Source organism: Heloderma suspectum, chromosome 3 (assembly GCF_057233095.1).
Source record: "Heloderma suspectum isolate Gila_16-S chromosome 3, 16-S_ref, whole genome shotgun sequence".
Taxonomy (NCBI): domain Eukaryota; kingdom Metazoa; phylum Chordata; class Lepidosauria; order Squamata; family Helodermatidae; genus Heloderma; species Heloderma suspectum.
In genome coordinates, this window is record NC_139460.1 from 223,790,006 (window position 1) to 223,810,647 (window position 20,642).

At 47.6% G+C, this 20,642-nt stretch overlaps 1 protein-coding gene across 4 annotated transcripts in view; it reads left to right on the forward strand.

Annotated features, from left to right (window-relative positions):
* The first annotated feature begins 4,878 nt into the window (after window positions 1-4,878).
* ASAH2 (N-acylsphingosine amidohydrolase 2) overlaps window positions 4,879-20,642 on the forward strand; it is a 77,180-nt gene continuing 61,416 nt past the window's right edge. For 3 of the 4 annotated variants that reach the window (XM_084845784.1, XM_084845785.1, XM_084845783.1), the window contains exon 1: window positions 4,882-4,936. Coding sequence is in view for 1 of the 4 variants with exons in the window: in XM_084845786.1 (XP_084701912.1) it covers window positions 4,880-4,940 (61 nt within the window). In the remaining 3 variants the exon portion in view is untranslated. Of the gene's footprint in view, window positions 4,941-20,642 lie in introns of all 4 variants that reach the window. The other variant, XM_084845786.1, reaches the window with a different exon arrangement.

The window sequence follows — 20,642 nt, forward strand, 5'->3', positions numbered from 1 at the left end:
TTTTTTATTGTTTTGCTGCTCACATCTGATTCTATGCCATTCAGAGGGATGGATTATCTTAGGCTCTGCTTCCAGCATTTGGGGGAATTCAGGAAGTGTTTGAGAGGGACTAGGTTGCTCGTGTAATGGTTCCAGGGGAGGACTGTCAGCCAAGGCCTCCTGTTCCTTGCTTAGGTCTGGCTGGGGCCCATTGAGCTGGCTTTCCCCCTCTTCTTCTTCCTCAGACAAATCCTCCTCCAGGTAGAGCATGACACTTTGCTGAAGCAAGCCACTGGGAATGTGATGCTGAGGGGGAAACTGCTCCTGAGCATTGTACGCACTTACAAGTAGGTATGGCGGAGAATTCCGCCACAGACTCCAATGAGGAGTCTGTGGCGGAACGGACCACCCACCTCCACCACCCCGCGAAGTTTCCCCGGAACAGATCCTACCTGCCACCAGCTGGGTCTGGTCTGTCCGCTGCCATCCACTGCCGGTCTGCGGAAACAAATGGCGTCCGCTACGCCATTTGCATCCCTGCTCTTTGCCGTGATAGGCAACGTAAAGATTTACGTATCCTATCACCGCAAAGAGCAGGGACTCAAATGGTTTCCGCTGCACCATTTGTGTCGCTGCTCTTCGCCGTGATAGGCTACATAAATCTTTATGTAGCCTATCATGGCAAAGAGCAGGGACACAAATGGTGTCCACTACGCCGGACGCCATTTGCGTCTGCAGACCAGCAGCGGACGGAAGTCCGGCTGCGGATGGACCCAGCCAGCAGCTCCACGGACTCGCCGCGGAGCAGAGTCGGCCAGTGAGGATTCCGGGGGGAGGGACAGATCGCCTCCCCCCCCCATGGACCCCCCAGCGGACTGATGAGTGAGTTTCGTACACCTCTACTTACAAAGCTGGAGTGTATGGGATTCTTTTTCTCTCTAAGAACCAGACTGGATTGAAGCCAGGCCAAGAGAGCCAAGGAAGCAGCGAGAAAGCATTCTCCAGAAAGCCTAAGGCCTTTCTCCTATGTTACTCCCAAACTCAGGAATGGGAAGGTACTGCCTCTTTGGAGTTGCAGCTGGTCCACACTCTCTCTCTACATCCAATAAGTGAGTCAAGGCACATCTTTTTAGCTTGACTTTTTAAAATGTTGATATAGCTTTTAAGGTTGCTTTTCACATTTTACTACATCTTTATTTTCTGAATTTTTGAAAACTGCCTTGGTTGGTTCCAGAAAGTGAGTACAGAAATTTAGTATATAAATACATATAATCACAGGTGGGTTTGTTTATTTATTTATTTATTAAATTACTTAATTGCCCATCTAACTGGTCACCCAGCCACTCTGGGTAATGTACAACGATACAACAGTTATAAAACAATAAAATTCTACATTGAAACATCACATATTTCTAAAAATACCATAACCCACTCCAAATGCCTGCCTGAACAACACGTTTTTAATGCATGGCAGAAGCTCACTAAAGAGGGGGCATGGCAGAGTTCCCTAGGGAGGGAGTTTCACAGAGTGGGGGCCACCACAGAGAATGCCCTCTCCCTCATCCTCACCAGCCTAGCTGTCCCGGCTGATGGGACAGAGAGAAGGCCATCCGAGGCTGATCTTGTTGAGCGGCCTATCTGGTGTTGCTGGAGGCGCTCCTTAAGATAGGCTGGGCCAGAACCATATAGGGTTTTAAAGGTCAAAACCAACACCTTGAATTTGGCCCGGAAAACAACTGGTAACCAGTGCAACTCCTTCAGCACTGGAGTGATGTGATCTCGCCGGCGGCTGCCTTTAACCAGGCGAGCTGCCACGTTCTGGACCAGCTGCAGCTTCTGAACCGTCTTCAAGGGTAACCCCATGTAGAGCACATTACAGTAGTCTAAAAGAAAGGAGACCAGGGCATTAACTACCGATGGGAGCAGATGGTTGGGAAGGTAGGGGCACAGCCACCGTATCAGATGGAGTTGGTACAGTGCTGTCCGGCTCACAGCTGACACCAGAGCCTCCATGGACAGCTGGGAGTCTAAAATGACCCCCAGGCTGTGGATCTGGTCTTTCAAGGGTAGCCATACCTCATTCAACACCAGGTCACCATGCCCCAACCTTGTCTTGTCTCCCACCTAAGTACCTCGGTCTTGTCAGGGTTCAGCTTCAGCTTATTCCTCCCCATCCAGCCACTCACCATCTCCAGACATTTGGACAGGGATTCTACGGCCAACCTTGGTGAAGATTTGAATGAGAGGTAGAGCTGCGTGTCATCCGCATATTGATGACACCGCACCCCAAACCTCCTAATGATAGCCCCCAGTGGCTTCACATAGATGTTAAATAGCATCAGGGAGAGGATGGAACCCTGTGGCACCCCACAAGTGAGTGGCCAATGGTCCGAAACTTCCTCTCCCAGTGCTACCCTCTGGTACCTACCAGAAAGGAAGGACCGGAACCACCATAATACAGTGTCTCCAATGCCCAACCCCTCCAGGCGGTCCAGGAGGATACCGTGGTCAACGGTATCAAAAGCCGCTGAAAGGTCAAGGAGAACAAGGAAGGAGCATTTGCCGCTATCCAAAGCCCTCCTCATATCATCCACAAAGGCGACCAAGGCCGTTTCTATCCCATGCCCAGGCCTGAAACCCAGTTGAAATGGATCTAGATAATCGACTTCTTCCAAGTGTGCCTTCAACTAGGGATGTCAGAGAATTCCGCAACGGATCTCGGTGAGGCCGAATGCAAGTGCATTGGGTCCCCTGAAATCCATTGCGGAACGAAGTCCCCGCCTCCCCCAACCCATGAAAGTCGGGCGGGACGAAGCCCCCACCCCGCGAAAATCGCGCGAAACGGAGCACTTACCTGCTCCCGTCAGCACCGACTTGCGAATGGCGGCCACCCTGCAGCCGCCATTCGCTTCTTCTTTCATGCCGTGATAGGCTACATAAATACATACGTAGCCTATCACGGCTAACGCGGGGACGCCTTTTGCGTCCCTGCGGAGGCCGTGATAGGCTACGTAAGTATTTACATAGCCTATCATGGCAGGCTAAAAAAAAAACCGCGTACGCAAATGGCAGCGGCTACGGCCGCCGCCATTTGCGTTCCTTATTTTTGGCCGTCTTAGTCTACGTAAATATTTACGTAGACTATTATGGCTAAAATAAAGGAGAATGCAAATAGTGTAGCAGGTGCTATTTGCATTCCCCTTTATTTTAGCCGTAATAGTCTACGTAAATATTTACGTTGACTAAGACGGCCAAAAATAAGGAACGCAAATGGCGGCGGCTGTAGCCGCCACCATTTGCGTACGCAGGGGGGTTGGGTTTTTTTTTTACCCAGAGCCCTCCACGGCCGGAAATCCGGCTACAGACAGCTCTGGCCTGGGCCTGGCCAGCTGGTCCGCGGAGCCGACATGGAGCACAGCTGGCCATTTGATGATTCCGGGGGGGAGAGGAATGAAGTGCCGACCCCCCCGGCAAGGATTCTGGGGGGAGGGATGGAGCGCCTTCCCCCACCTGCGGAGCCCGGCGGAGCCAGGTATGCGGGGTTTTGTACACCCCTACCTTCAACTGCATTGCCACCACCCGCTCAATCACCTTGCCCAAAAATGGCAGATTCGAAACTGGGCGAAAGTTGTTCAGGACTTGGGGATCCAAGGAGGGCTTTTTTAAAAGCAGCCCTGCACTGCCTCCTTGAGAGCTGATGGCATCACTCCCTCCTCAAGGGAGGCATTCACCACCACCCTGATCCCCTCACCCAGCCTCTCTCTGCAGCTCATAATGAGCCAAGATGGGCAAGGATCAAGTCAGCAGGTGGTCGGCCTTACAGATGAAAGCCCCTTGTCCACTTCATTAGAAGGAAGAAGCTGGAACTGATCCCACAAAACAGGTTTGCTACAGACTGCCTCTAATTGCTAACTGTGTCCACGGTGCATGGAATAACACTCCTAATCTGATCAATTTTATCTGCAAAGTGCCTTTCCAAAGTCTCACAGGAGGCCTTAGAATGCTCCAGTGGTTCCAGAGCAACTGGACCGACCAGGATCCTGACTACTTGGGACAGCCTCCTGGGACAGCACTTTGCAGATGCGATAGAGGCAGCATAATATTCCTTTTTTTGCTGCATTCACCACCACGTGATAGGCTGAAGATACAGCTCTAGCCCGTGTCTGATGGTCTTTTGAGCGAGACTTCCACCACCGGCGCTCTAGCCGTCTCACTTCCTGTTTCAGAGCTCGTAACCGGTTCTCAGCTGGCCACCCTCCCCACTGCTGCAAAACCAAAGAGCAGACATTGGATGTCTGAGGGGACCTGATCCATCTTTGTTCTTTGGTAGCATCTTTGGCTACTGGGGTAAAAGTCCTGTCAACCTGTCTAACCCAGAGGAGCAACACATGACCTACATAGGAGCGGTGTAATTTGTTCTGTATGTGCTTTTTTTCGCTGCTTGCTGTTTCAATACAGGACAGTAATATGCTTAAAACAAACCACTTAATTTGGGAATTCTTGACATCGTTTTGTCCCTGTTCAGCTGGGAACTGAACAAACTTGTAATTACTCTGATTAGCCTAAGGAAGGCGATTCAGGGTTATGCTCTGCAACAGAAAGCTATCCTGTCAAGGAGAAGGCTCAGCTAGAACTCTCCTCCTTCACATCTATTTCTCTATCTGGAGGGTGTGTGTGTGTGTGTGTGTGTGTGTGTGTGTGTGTGGGTCAGAGCATTCTACAATATGAGCACCACCTGTACTCCCATAGCACGTTCGCCACCTCAGTGAAGACTTTAGTCTTTCCGAATGCTGCACTGGGAAGCAATTGAATCACAGGGAAGGCCATTTGACAGTAATTGCTGGGAGGGTCAGAGTCCTTGTAATAGCTACTTATAATACCAAGCAACTCAGTATTTATGATGAGAAGGCAAGAGGCAACTTACAGTGAGCATCTGGCTGATGGGAGCATCCAATATGTGAGTACGCTTCATTCCAATCTATCTATTTATTTATTTGTTTGTTTGTTTTATTTAAACTGGGGCATTGCATGGAAGTATAAACTACAATCTTTCATAGGGCCGATCTACACTTATAGGTTTTTTTGCTTCCAATGAGGCTTCACCGCCTGTCTTTCACACTACGCAGTACCCACCTTGAATTGGAACCAGAATTTCCCACTTCCTTGCTCCCGCTTTCAATACCCCGATATCCCAGTATTTCCCCTTAATGTGCTCTGATTTTCCACCTTCGCTACCGTATCTGGTCGTAGTCCCCTCCCCTGCCTGTCCATATACGGCGGTGTTTGTATTTTAGGGATGGTGGAGAATTTCTCCCCGAATCTTCGGGGGGCCGAGCGCCAACGCATTTGGCCCCCTGAAATCAGTGGTGAAATTCTCCACCGCCCACCGCCCCCCCGGGATGGGTCTTACCGTAGCCGAATGTCCCTCCCGGCGGCGGGTCCCGGCGGCGGTTTGGCGGGCTTTCGGAGGGGGCGGGGGCGGCAGCCGGTCTTTCGACCGGCTGCCGCCACCGCCATTACAGCTGAAGTAAAAAACAACAACCCTGTGATAGGCTACGTAACGATTAACGTAGCCTATCACGGCTGACTTTGCAAATCTAGCCGTGATAGGCTGCGTAAATCGTTACGTAGCCTATCACAGGGTCTTTTTTTTTTTTTTTAACTTTCGTACTTCGCGGCCGGGGAGACGGGGCACTTCTCCCCGGCCTGAATTTCAGCCGGGCGAGGTGGGAAGCCTCCCCCCCCAGCCTGAATTTCGGCCGGGCGAGGCAGGACAGCTCCCCCCCCTCGCCTGAACTTCGGGGGGAGAAGCGAAGCGCCTCCCCCCCACCGTGAAGCAAGCTGCGAGACCAGGTAAGTTACTTTCATACATCCCTATTGTATTTCCCCCATGTCCAATCACAGCTCTCGACGGCCCCATGTCGTCTTCCAGCTACTGATCACATAGCTTCCTCAGCACTCAATGTTTCTTCAGCAACAAGCAAAGGGCTGGATGTGCACGTGCTTGTCTGATCTCGGAAGCTAAGCAGGGTTGGCCCCGGTCAATGGGTTGGATGGGTGACCACCTGGGAATCAGGCTTCCTGCACTGCACTGTTCTATCCCTTCAAATGAGACTAAGTTTTACCCCCTTCTATCACCCACTTCAGCTTTTTTAAAAAAATTAAGGCATTATCTTCAAAGAATCGTGGCTTCTCCATGATTTCTTTTTCCGAATTCAGGCATGATCTTTGAAGATTCAAAGCTTCACATCTTTGAATCTTCAAACCTTCAAAGATCATGCCTGAATTAGGAAAAAAAACCCAAAGCGGGGGATAGAAGGGGGTAAAACTTAGTCTCATTAGAAGGAATAGAACAACCCCCTGCTCAATGCAGGAAGCCTGATTCACAGGTGGTTGCCCATCCAACTACTGATTAGGGATGGCGGAGAAATCCGCCACGGATTCCAATGAGGCCAGATTCTTTAGAATCCAGCCCCCCGGAGTCCGTGGCGGAACAGACTACACCCACTTGCCAACCCCTGAAACCCCCCCGGGACGGACCCTGGCGGCAGTGGCTGCTCCGGGTTGTTACCTCCATCCACTGCTGGGCTGCAGAATGAAATAGTGGCCGGTGTAGCGGCCGCCATTTGCGTCCCTGCCAGTGGCCGTGATTGGCTACGTAAATATTTACGTAGTCTATCATGGCAAAGAGCAGGGATGCAAATGGAGGCCACTATGCTGGCCGCCATTTGTGGCCGCAGCAGCCTGGCAGTGGACAGCAGTCCAGCTGTGGATGGGCCCAGCCAGCGGCTCCACGGACTCGCTGTGGAGCAGACCCAGCCAGGCAGAATTCTGGGGGGAGGGACGGATCGCCTCCCCCCCCCAGTGGACGCCGCCACCAGAACGAGGTAAGGGATTCGTACATCCCTACTACTGACCGGGCCAATGTGAAGCTTCGACTCTTCGAAGATGCCAGCAGCCCCCCCTCCCCAAACGTGAGCGCTGGGTGCTGCCACCACTGTCCCTCTTCCTTGCGCTGGCTGTCAAGGGCTGACGCAGGGAAAGAGCATTGGCAGATACCCAAAGCTGCTCGCCCTGGCCTCCAGCAGGTGGGGGAGGAGAAGAGGATAGGTGCCTCCTTCTTCCCTTCACCCCCACCTGCTACAGCGGCAGCAGCAAGGGACAAGCTGGTCATTTTCCCCAAGGCCAGGAAAACATGAGGAAAACGACAAGCCTCTCCCGCGCCACTGCTGTGTGGTGGGCGTGGAATCAGCATAAACAGGAAGAGTTTCTGATCCTCCAATGAGAGCCGCCATCTTTAAGAGCAGGAAAACAGCACAGCGCTCGAGCATTCAATGAAGCATCGCAACTGGGAAAATGGGTGAGTGTGGATAATCACGTTTTAATGCGAGAGCTAGGGATGTCAGAGAATTTCGCCACGAATCTCGGGGAGTCTGAATGCCAGCGCATTCGGCCCCCCGAAATCAGTGGCGAAACAGTCTGCCCCCCCCCCCGGGACGGGACTTACCTTGGGCGAATCTCCCTGGCGGCAGCGGCTCCGGTGTGGTGGTGGCTGCGGCGGCCGGTCTTCTGACCGGCTGCCGCCGCCACCATTTCCAGTAAAAAAAAAATGTGATAGGCTACGTAAAGATTTACGTAGCCTATCACGGCTAGGTTTTTAAAAAATACCGTGATAGGCTATGTAAATGTTTACGTAGCCTATCACGGCTGAGTAAAAAAAAAAACCCGCGCGTATGCAAATGGCGGCGCCCATGGGCGACGCCATTTGCGTTCCTTATTTTGGCACGTCTAGTCTACGTAAACATTTACATAGACTACGGCGAAAATAAGGGGAACACAAATAGTGTAGCGTCTATGCTATTTGCGTTCCCCTTATTTTCGCCATAGTCTACGTAAATGTTTACGTAAACTAGACGTGCCAAAATAAGGAACGCAAATGGCGGCGCCCATGGGCGCCACCATTTGCATACGCGCGGGGGTTTTTTTGTTTTTTTACTCAGCCGTGATAGGCTATGTAAACATTTACGTAGCCTATCATGGTTGACTGCAGGGACGCAAACGGCGGTGGCTATGGCCGCCGCCATTTGCAGACCCGGCCAGCCAGGATTCACAGCGGGAGGGACGGGGCGCCTCCCCCCTGGCCAGAATTTCGGGGGGAGGGACGGAGCGCCTCCTCCCCACCACGAATCAATTTCGTTAAAAGGTAAGTTACTTTCGTACATCCCTAGCGAGAGCGTTTAACCCGACAGGACACCGAATTTATTGCAATGGCGGGCGCAGTGTAGATCAGCCCATAGGGGAAGAAAAAAAGGAGGGCAGCAAGCACTAACTGAATCTTAAAAACCTAAATTTTAAATTATTAATATGACGCTAGGCATGCTTGAGTGGTGATAGGAAGATTGATGAAGTCAGGAAGGAAACAGAGGAATTATTTTTCTTGGAGGCTTCACAACATTAGGCTCCCAGGCAGGTGCTGTGGCTAACAGGCAACCACTCCTATATGCAGAATAGATTGATTTAAATCAGCAAGGGAAAAGGCTGATTTAAATAAAGTTTCCCATTGATGCTGCTTCATGTTATTTATGATGAATAAATTGTAATGCAGTCAATCAATTTCCTAAATGATAGCACAAATCTGACTAACTAACCCATATTAATTTAGAACTGAATAGAGTACTGTTTACATGGTGGTTTCATTCTTGCAATCAGGCCTTGCATCTATTTGTCATAAAGTACGCTTTTCCTTTTTTACCTGCACTGCAGGGGTAGGGAATGTCTGGCCCTAGCCAGCCTAGCCAATAATGAGGGTGCTGGGAGTTGCAGTCCAACCACATCTGGATGCAGTGGAGGCTGGTGACTCCTATTTCAACGGGGCTGTGATTCCACTCTGGGTTTCAGTCGGAACAAGTCAGAACTCTAAAGGAGTTATCCAAAGTGCTGTACCCTGTCCTCAAAATGGGTTCAGCACCCTGGATAGCTCCATTAGAGTTCTCAGTGGTTATGACTGAAACGCAAAGTGCATTCACAGCCCCACTGAAATAGGAGCCACCAGCCACCACTGTCTGGGGGGCCACCAGTTGCCCACTCCTGCTAATGATTACCTAGATCCATTCCAGTCAGGTTTCAGGCCCAGTTATGGGATGGAAACAGCCTTGGTCACCCTTGCTGATGTCTTATACCGGGCAATAGATGGGGGCAGTGCAACCTTTTTGGTTCTTCTGGGCCTCTCAGTGGCTTTCGATACTGTTGACCATGGTATCCTTCTGAATCATTTGTCTGGACTGGGCTTGGGAGGCACAGTTTTAAAGTGGTTCCAGTCCTTTCTGGAGGAGTGCTTTCAGAAGGCGGTACTGGGGATTTCTGGTGCCACAAGGCTCTGTCTTGTCCCCTGTGCTTTTTAACATCGACATGAAACCGCTGGGGGAAGTCATCAGGAGGTTTGGGCCGAACTGTCATTGGTATGCGGATGATACACAGCTCTGCCTCTCGTTTCCATCTGCATATCCCAGGGAGGCTGTGGAAGTCTTGAGCCAGGGTCTGGAGGCTGTTTTGGGGTGGATGTGGGTGAACGAGCTGAAGTTTCATCCAGACAAGATGGAGGTACTGTGGGTTGGGAAACCAACTACTTTGGATGGAGGTTTGCATCTGGTCTTAGGACAGAGGAAGCTGATTAGACTGAGTCAGACCATTGTTTTATCTAGCCCAGTATTGTCACCACTGACTGCCAGCGGCTCTCCAGGGTTGCAGGCAATTGTTCTCCTGCCCTACCTGGAGATGCTGGGGATCGAATCTAGCACCTTCTGCATGCAAAGTGGGTGCTTTCCCCTTGAGCTAGGACCCTTTCCAGATAACAAATGTGGAACAGTGTGGGGCGTGGATGGCGACTGTTTGCGCCTGCCTACAGGGTCCCACCTCAGTGATTTCACTCATTGTTCTATGCCAGGTTTATGGCTACTAGTCCTGATGGCCACGTGCCACATCCAGCACCAGACGTGACATGTGGCCTTAGTCTTAGATGGGGGTGCACTCCCCCTAAAAGACCAAGTGTGCAGTCTAGGAGTCCTCCTGGACTCTAAGCTACCTGGGGAAGCCCAGGTGGCTGCCGTGTCCAGGAGTACATTTTACCAGCTTAGGCTGATACGCCAGCTGCTGCCCTATCTGGAGAGGACGGACCTTGCCTCAGTTATCCACACACTAGTCATGTCCAGGCTGGACTACTGTAATGCACTATATGTGGGGCTGCCTTTGAAGACGGTTCACGAACTCCAGCTGGTGCAGAATGCGTCCGCCCAAGTATTGGTGGGGGTGAGGCAATTTGATCATATAACTCCTATACTGCGCCAGCTGCACTGGTTACTAGTCTGTTTCAGAGCCCAATTCAAAGTGCTGGTTTTGACTTTTAAAGCCTTAAACAGTTTGGGGCCAAGGTACTTGAAGGACCGCCTTCACCCATATCAGCCCACCTGCACTTTAAGATCAGAAAGAGAGGCCCTTCTCATTTGCCCACCCATGAGAGCAGTTAGGTGGGTGACCACACATGAGAGGGCCTTCTCTGCAGTGGCCCCGCTCCTTTGGAACAAGTTGTCATCGGAGGTCCGCCATGCTCCATCATTGCAGGCTTTTAAGAAGGCCTTGAAAACGTATTATTTTACCATGCCCTTCTCTTAATATGACTGCTGTTGTTGCTGGTTTTATTGTCGGCTTTTATTGTTTTTATTGTTTTTATCACTTTTAATATTTTAACTGTTTTTGTGTATTTTATTGCTGTAAGCCACTGTGGGAGAGCATCTGCCCTGAAAAGCGGCCAAGAAATGTTTTAAATAAATAAAATTGAAATAGAAGGAATGTCTTTAAAATTTTCCGCTATAGGGTCTTTCTTATGACCAGCACCCATGACAGTTTGTGAGATTAAGTATAGGAATAGAGAAGCCTGGGCACTGGATAATTTTGCCTTCTCTTCTGCTTTCCAGTGTTGCTCCTTTCTGCTTTACTCTACCTTGGCCCAATCTCACCCACACGAAAACAAAGCAGCAAACAAAAAATGAAATGCCTGTAACTAATAGGTTGAAGCAAGGTCTGTGAGTCCCTGGGCAACTAGAGCAGTTAATTTTCATCCGGGGAAAATGCTGGTGTTCGTAGGTAGCAGAGAGTAAATATTCATATTAGAGAAATGATCAGACTGGTTCTTCATTTACATAGAAAAGCCGCCTTGAAATCAATGTATTTGGTAGAGGGCGTCCGTTCGGTTCAGCAATTGTAAGACCAATGTGTTTAGATCCAGGATATTTAATATTAACTAAGAGTGCAATCCTATGCACATTTAGACAGAAAAAAAGTCCACAACTACCAGTATGCCCCAGCCAAAATGTTTTTCTGTCTAAATATGCATAAGATTTTGTCCTAAGTTATTCTGTAAGAAAAATTTAGTATTTTCATTTTTAAAAAATCTGCTTTAAATTTTTTAAAAACTCACATTTAAATTTTTAAAAAATCTCATTTAAATTTTTAAAAATCTATTTTTTAAAAATCATTTATTTTTCTCCTATGCCACAAGATTGTCCTGTCCCTTTCACAATGCCCCAGTTTGTTGATAAAAACAAAACCATCTATTTGATGCTATGCAGGAGTTGGGTGAGGACACTGACTAACCTTTTGCAGTGAAGGATTGAGCATCAAAAGGAAAGTGATTTTACTGACATGCAGCCTAAGCCCGGTGTGGACAAAGCGCTTAAGTTAGGGTCAAAAGAGGAGTCAGTCACTCCGCTGTCTGAAACTGTCAGCACAAGCTGGTGAACACCCGTGCAAAGTCTCAACCAACCCAGAGATTGGTATTATAATCAGCAGCTGTGTTTCAGAAATGTGAAATGCTGAACTGGCACAAGATTGGAAGGTCACCCCTTACAACAAGTTTTCAACTTTAAAGTTTAAAGGCAGAACTCTCTGGCTTAAAAACAATGTAATATCCTGGTAAGCATCCAGTGTTTGAGGCAAGGGCACTTCAAGAAGGGAAAAGAAGAGAGTGGATCAGTGTCTGAGTGACCTATTCCCTAAAGTGGCACATTCTGTTACCAAAGATGCCCCTTCCTCTTCACCCTACTTTTGCCTCTAGAGTGAAGTTGCTACCATATTCTAGTTGCCCAATTCTGGGAAACTTTACTTTGAATATTATTTGCGAATTCTCCAAATCATGTGACAGGTTGGGAAAGGGTTGGCAAAACACACACCCTGGTTGATCACCCCTTTCAGAGTTGCTTGAAGAATCTACAGCCCTCCAGATTTTGTTGGACCACAACTCCTATCATCCTTAACCATTGGCTATGCTGGCTGGGCCTGGTGGGAGTTGTGGCCCTCCAGTTGTTGTTGGGCTCCAAGTTCCCCACCTCTGCTTTATAGGAAGGAAGCAGATGGCTGGTTTGTTTAGAGCACAATCTCATACATGTTTAGACAGGAAAAAGTCCTACAGCTCTCAGCATGCCCCAGCCAGCCCTGTAGGGCTTTTTCCTGTCTAAACATGCATAGAATTGCACCCTTAGGGTGCAATCCTATGCATGTTTAGACAGAGAAAAGGCCTACAACTCCCAGCATTCTCCAGCTAGCAAGGTTGGCTGGGGAATGCTGGGAGCTGCCACCTTTTCTCTGTCTAAACATGCATAGGATTGCACCCTTAGATACTTTTTACATGCATTTAAACTAGGGGTCAGTCTTTACACTTTTAGGTGGCCTTTTTTTCTTTCTGATTCTAATACTATACCACCATATCGTCATCATCACTATGCAAACTTGCCCCTAGCCCTTTTAGAACACAAGCTACTAGTATTCATCCTTGTACACTCTACTGTAGGGTTGGGGTTTTAGGAGTGGCATGGGGTAAAGTGAAGTCTGGGATTAGGAGGAAGATGAAAAGAGTGGGCTGAGAATTAGGATCACAGGGGGTGGATCTGGGGTCAGAAAAGGGAGCTGGCAGTAAGTCTGGGGTTTAGAACCATAGACGTCCACAGACAGCTGAAAGAGTGGATTAATTGGGGGATTCACAAGAGGGGTCTCTGCCTGCAGAACATGCCGCAAGCACTCCTATCTTGTTCTAACTCCATCTGAAGACCCTTACCGAAAGATAAGGACCTTTCCTGCATACCCATGACCTGCTTTAGGATATCAGGCAGAGATGACGCACAGGCTGACCATTAAGAAGCATGATGCACTTCTGCCCCAGGGAAGGCAGGTTGGGGGTCTGTTTGGAACCAGACTTTTTCAGGCTATATGGAGTTCTTCCAGTTTAACCTTTTTCATCCTGACCTGAATTCCCTGTGACAGAAAGAAAGCAGATTATTGCCATGCAGGTAGGAAAAAGGAAAAAGTGAGACATGGTTCATTTTAAGGGTTGAATTGGTATGGTCATGTGATGCTTTTATGGGGCAAAAAAAATGCTTTTCTGGAGCAAAAATGTGGCTGCATGCAAGTCAAAGGAGCATGAGGTTTCTGCATGCAACTGAGCGCTGGATTTGGACTGGGAAGGCGCAATTGAACTAAACTGATCTTTGCTGTGACTTCAGGTATATTCCAGGATGGGAAGGGGGTATTATCATTATCATTATTATTATTTCTATAGTACCCAATAGCCAAAGCTCTCTGAGCGTTTCACAACAATTCACAGATAAAAATAGCATGAAAGTTTAAAATATACAAAATGTAAAACAATTTAAACAGCTAAAAACAATTTCAACAGAATACTAGACACATTCAGACAGCTGACATAGATGCCCCATTATATGCCATTAAATGTCTGGGAGTAGATTTAGCTGGAAAACCAAACCAGCCATTGGCAAAAAGTGATGTGATGGGGTGTAATAATGTTTAAGTGAAGACACTGATTAATGTTTTCCCTTCAGGCTGCTTTTTCAAAAAAGCATCCACCGACCTGCAAAAATCCCCCTATTTTCCCCCAAAGGTGAGAAAGCAACTAATCACACATACCACACCATCTCCCAGCACTGCTGTTACAATCAGCTTCACACTTACATCCAGCTGCATTTCCCTAAAACACAGAAGGAAACTGGATTACAATTCAGGACTACACTGCAGGGTTGTCATACACTACTTTCTCTCAGCTCCCCTCCTGGCAATATCGGTATAACAGCATTGGGTTAAAGGGCTGCGGGCACACTGGGGCAAATGTGCGCACACACAGACACACACATCTGCACATACACGATAGGAGTATGATAGCAGGGTTTTTTTTTAATGTTTATGAACTTAGGGAAAAATTTTTTTTCATGAAATAAGACCTGAGTTGGAAAGAAAATGAACTCTGTACCATGCAAATAACTTCCAGTATAAACCAGCTTCTCCACATGAGCACAGAATGCCCCAAAGCAAAGTTCGGGAGATCTTTGTCTACTTTATTGGGTGGGTGTGGGAAGGGACATACAGGCTATGCCTCCATGCAGTCAGCTGTGTATGTCAACCAGTTATCTATGTGCCAGAGTGGACAGGCTCTCATACCATTCCTCCACCATGGTATCGAAGGTCTGCCCAAACTGAATGCATGAACCAGGGTTTTGGCATGGCACCACTGGCTTCTATTGGAATCCACAGGAATTAAGGCTATAATGATTTCCTTGGGAGTAACCCTCATTGGGAGACTTACATTCAAGTAACCATGCCTAGGGTTGGGCTGCTCAAGTATCAGATTTTGACAGGCCCATGCCTACTGATGATATCATTAGTGCTATTGCATTTGCAACTGTGTTCCAAAGATAAAATCAGTCCATTGTGGGTCTCACTTATATGGGACATGCGTAATACTTTTTCCAAAAAAGCTTGCATGGGTTCCTGGAAATCAGCCTTCCATCTTTGCTTCTCTGATACCTGGCCCAATTAGAAGAGGTAAACGCCTGTGGAAGAGATTGCAAAGAGGCCAGGGAATCAGGGAACAGTAGCAACAGGGAAGAGGCAAAGGCCCTATCTGGATGTTCAGTTCATGCAATCAATAATGACATGAAGCAAGAGGACAAGGGCATGCCTGCTGGTCCCACCTCTACTGCCACACTCTTGTCAGCCCCACCATCCCTGTTTTGTAGAGCAGATCTATAGAGGGGAAACAGCGTGACCAGGTTCCCACGTCATGGGGGAGACTTTGCATGTAGAGTAGGCTTCCTTCTACAGATCTGTGGATGGGAGGGCAGGCCAAAGGGGATTTGACCATAGGGGCAGGTCCAGAAGGCACAGCCCCACTCTTCTGCTCCATGGCGTTATGTCTGAATAGGGTCCAGGAATGAGCGAGAGAGATGGGGCCATGCCTGCCAGCCCTGGCCCTAATGTCCCTGAACGTCACGTGTTGATCAGGGAAGTCTACAGGGAGCTTCCACTTGTGTTTGTTTGAATGTGAGTAGAAGCCCCCATGTAGCCCAGGGCCCCCAGTTGTGCAAAGGGCTCTATTCACATTCGAGTCAAGACTCCCTGCACACCTCCTTGCTCAACATGTGGAGATTTGGGAACTTGGAGAGCAGGGCCAGCACATGTGAGGAGGTTAGGGGTGGGCACACGACCCCATCCTTCTTACTCATATTCATGTACGCTATTCAGGTATAACACCTGAATAGGGCTAGATTGGCAAGGGTTTCTTGTTTTCCTGCATGAGTGGGGGGTTGGACTAGATGAGCTTTGAGGTACCTTCCCAGAGCCAGCCCTCTTATGAGGGAGGATGAATCCCAAGCCTCAAGCAGCAGAGTGGGAGGAGTGGTGAATTGAGTGCTCCCCACCACCACAGAGAGGAGGGTGTTCTGCGGGTGCCGCCAGGCAGGTGGGTACTCCAGACAGCTCCACCACCTGCTCTCCCACTGTGGAAGTTGCAGCCTACACCTGGTGTGGGCAAAGAGCTTAAGTTAGGATCAAAAGAGGAGTCAGTAGCTCTGCTCTCTGAAACTGTCAGTACAAGCTGGTGAACGCCCATGCAGTCTCAACCATCCCAGAGATTGGTATTATAATCAGCATATATTGTGGCAATGGGAAGGTAGGTGGGAGATGGGAGATACAAAGGGGGGATAGGGGAAGATGCAGCACACAGCAGGAGGGGACTGGAGGGGGGATGGGAGATGCAGCAGGGAGAGAGATGGTGGAGGCATGCGTGTGCTCTCTCACCTCAGGCAGCGGGAGAGCTTGTGCCAGCCCTGTCCCTTCTAAACATACCCATCCCATATTTATAGCTAGACATGGCAGTACTCGTGTGTGTGTGTGTGTGTGTGTGTGCATGTGTATTGGCCAAAGGTGCCTCAGCATAAACCCATTTACCAAACAAAACGTTGGGTGTCTGCACAGGAGACCCAAACAGTGCCATCCATATCATGAGGAAGGGAGAGCATTCCTACCTTTCCTCCAGACAGCGAGTAGTAGTTTTTGACTGCAAGTTCACATGCTTCCTTCAATATCCCCCAAAAGGCACTTAAGTTGAGCTTTTAGTAATGTGGAGAATGTATGAAATTAATTCAGGATTTAACAAGTCAGTGGTTAATCAAATATGAATTATTCAGCTGCTGGACAGCCCTGTACAGACTATGCTGTGAAAAGTAGAACAGTGTGGGTGCTGAACTCTCCCATCTCCATGCCTAATCAAGATACACACCTGAATTTTGTATGTGCATGTGCATACGTGTGTGGGGGAGAGGGAGAGAGAGAGAAAACGTTCCTTAGGGAACACTCATGACTTCTAAGAGAGAGTACAAAATAGTATCCTTTACTTCTTGCATTAGTTCCAGAGAGAATTCTATGCCCCAAATAGACAAGTTTAGCTCCTCCATTAGGCTTTAATGCAGAGTTTTATACAGGATTTAAATCTTTATAAACCATGGTGAAATGAACCTAATAATAACAGTTACTTTGATAACTTTGTCTGTGCAAAGTTCAGAATCACCTGCTCAAATTGCTTGACTTTCTACTCTATTATCTGGCTTTAATAGTGCAGATAAAGATTTATTACATCTGCTTGATGAAGGCCACAATTCAAGGGGGGGGGGAATCTGCATGACTAATTCCTCATGTGAAGCAGTGCTTTTGATTTTAGTATCCGCTTATGTGGTAAATAGAAATATGCAGCAACAGTGAAGCTGACAACCAAAGCTTTATTGAAAAATTAAACTAAAATCCCGCATGAGGCTGGGAGCTGTTCTCTTGTGAACAGTTGCCCCCCACAGAGTCTGTTCTCCTTAACTTCAGTTCCACTAATCATGTTACATCTTCCCTATTTTACAAATAATTTTAACCAAAACCAAGACAAATGATCTGCAACCCAACCTCCTCCCAGTGCTTATTAATATAATTTTCTAAAAATTCTCTGAGGTGGAAACTTGATAGGTTACATAGACTTTGAGGTACTCTGGTCTTTTCAAAAGGTGCCCATACTGAGAGTAACCTCTCATGGTTTCTGAGTCTGGTTCTCTTTGGGGATCCTCTTCCTTCTCTGCTGAGTTCACTTCAGGGTGAGTCTCTTTTTCTTCATTCCTTCATGGTATCTCTTTGTCTACAGGATGCCCCTGGGTGTTACATCTTGTGGATCATAAATGCTTTCTGCTTGTACCGATCACTTCCTTTCTTGTGTAACTACTTCATATGACCTGGGTGCTACTTCCCCTCTCACCATACCTTTTGTCCATTCCTTTTGGTTCATGACCGTTGGTTGGATATTAACAGGTGTACCTGGGTTTAGAGGTGGTAGGTCCTTTGCTGCCCTGTTGTACAGAGATGCTTGCCTTTTGTTGGCTATTTCTTTTCTGTGTTGATCCACTCCTGCTGGCTGCAGAAGGTCTCCTCTCACTGGCAATGGAGTTTTGCTTTGACGTCCCATCAATGCCTGTGTTGGACTGGTCTGGCAACCCTGTGATGGTGTATTTCTATGTGCCAGGAAGGCAACCCAAAGGTCAGAGTCTGATAACATTGGTTTATGAAGCATTTTTTAGCAGTTTTCACAGCAGATTCCACCTTGCCATTACTTTGTGAGTATGCTAGAGTTGATGTGTGGTGACCAATCTCCCAGTTCTCTGCAAATGAATGAAAGTCCTCAGATGCAAACTGGGGCCCATTGTCTGAAAATAGTGTGTCAGGGATGCCATATCTTGCAAAATGAGCCTTCAGTTTAACAATTAATGCCTTGGTCCTTTTGTCTGAGAGGGCATCAACCCCACAGAAATTGGAGTAATAATCAACTTTAACTAGATACTGCAACTAGATACCACTTCTCCCTGAAAGTAAACAATTCAATTCCAATCTTTTCCCATGGTCTGATGGGTAACTCATGTGGTAGAAGAGTCTCTTTCTGTTTTCTATTATCACATGACCAGGATATATCACATCTTTCTATCAAGGATCATAGCTGTGAGTTCATTCCTGGCCAATAAACACCTTCTTCGGCCCTCCTAAGACAGCTGTCAATGCCCATGTGCGATGTATGTACTTTGTGCATGAATTCCTTTCATAAGGAAGCTGAAGCAACAGATCTCTGTCCTCAAAATACAATCCTGTCCTGTACACTGAGCTCATCTTGGATTAGGAAATGTGGTTCCGCTCCTGATGGTACCTGACTCTTGTCCTCAGACCATCTTTTCAGAATTGCTTCCTTTGCTGTCTGTAGCTGGATGTCTTTTTCAGTGAACTCCTTAATTTTATTGTGCTTAGTTGCCAAAATTGGGAGATAGGGCAACATATAGAGAGCCAATGTGGTATAGTGGTGAGAGTGTTGGACTGGGAGCCGGGAGATCCGGGTTCTAGTTCCCACTCAGCCGTGGAAGCTCGCTGGGTGACTTTGGGCCAGTCATAGACTCTCAGCCCAACCTACCTCACAGGGTTGCTGTTGTGGGGATGAAATGGAGAGGAGAAGGATAATGTAAGCCACCTTGGGTTCCTTGCAAGAGGGGAAAAAAGGCGGGATATAAATGCAACAAATAAACAAAATAAATAAAATAAAATTGATGGATTCAATGCCTGGGTCTCCTTCTCCAAAGTTACTACTTTGGGGTGTATATGCTCTGCTAAAGGTATCTGCTAGCACCAGTAATCAGCCTGGCAGTATTTAATCTTGATATTATAGTGTTATAGGTGCATGAGCATGCGCTGTAGTCTCTTTGGGATATTCCCAAAGAGACTACAGAGGTTTGGTTATTATTGACTCAAGCAGTTTGTGGTCTGATAGAACTCTGACTGCCTGACCGTAGGTATATTGATGTAATCACTCCATTGCTAAGAGCTCTTTATCTGGGCATAACCCTGCTCAGTCTGTGTTAGTGTTCTGCTTGCATATGCAATTGGATGGTCCTGTAAAAGGCCCCAAGGCCTTTCTCAGATGCATCACACTGTAGTGTTAGTTGTTGTCCTGGCTGATAGTATTGCAAATTAGGGCACTGGTAATCATTTGTTTCACCCCATCGAAAGCTTGATGTTAGAGAGTTTCCCATTCAACATCCTTCCTGGTATGTTGTTGCACTGGTTCTGCCATTATGTGCAGCAGTATAGCCCAACAGGGGTTTATGTTTGTCTCCTTTCACAACCACAAAGGCAGCTAATACCTCTTCTCATTGTAAGGGTTAGTTATTATAACATTGCATTTTCCTGTTGGCTGCATTGTGCTGTCACTGTTCATAATTAATGTGTGTCTGCTCTGTTTGATAGGGGTGTTGATCCAATTCACTTTGTGGGATCACACTGTGAGAGACCCCACTATCTAGCTGGAAACACACAGTCCATTGTCCCACCAGCATTGTTGCACAGACTGCTGCTTCTGTAGTGCTTCTTTTCCTCTGTGATCCAGAAGCTTGTACCAGACTTTTTTGTAGACTAAAGGAAAGGGCCTTTATGTCATCACCACTGTCTAATGTGCCATCCTCTTCCTGTACAAGTCTGACAGTGTCTCTAGTGGGCTTACTTTTGCTAGTACTGAAGTGATTCAGTGTGCCACATTCCCTGCAGCACTGTCCTAGTGTCAGACACTTCTCCTTTATTCTTTCATGCTGTCCCCCTGTTCCCCTAAGAGATAAAACAAAAGCTTTGCTTTCCTGGTGTTTTTGTCTTCTTGCACAGTCAGATCTGTATACAGCTTGACCTCTCCCTTCCATCGACTCCACTGCTGAGCTAGGTTGCTGTCTGTGAGATCTAGAGCTGCAGGAGGCTTCAGACCTGACGTTTCGTAGCTTCAGGCTTCTAACTGCTATATTTTGGAGAAATTACAGTTCATCCACTGCCACCATGTTTATGCAGTAAACCCAAAAGATGCAGCAACGACTAGGCCAACAACCAAAGCTTTATTGAAAAATGAAAGTTTATTTATTTATTTATTTATTTCGTGTCCAGATCAAACTTTGCTCTGCCAAAATGTAGCCACCGCCACAGCTTTGTCATTAGCTTGCTGTAGATCATCAACAGTACAAGACTCCGGCAGTAATCGACACACCATCAGATGCTCTGGGTCTTGGGTTTCTCTGCGCTCACATAATATATTGTCGTCAACCAGCAACCCCCACTTAAATAAATTCATCTTATACCTTGGTACCCCCACTCTCATCCTATTCATTGTCCTCCAAACTATATAAGGGAGAGTATTTCCAGCAGCCATTTCTTCCTTGGTTAAAATACTCAAGTCGGTATGCTCATTCCTCCATTTACTTATCCGATTCTATTCTTTG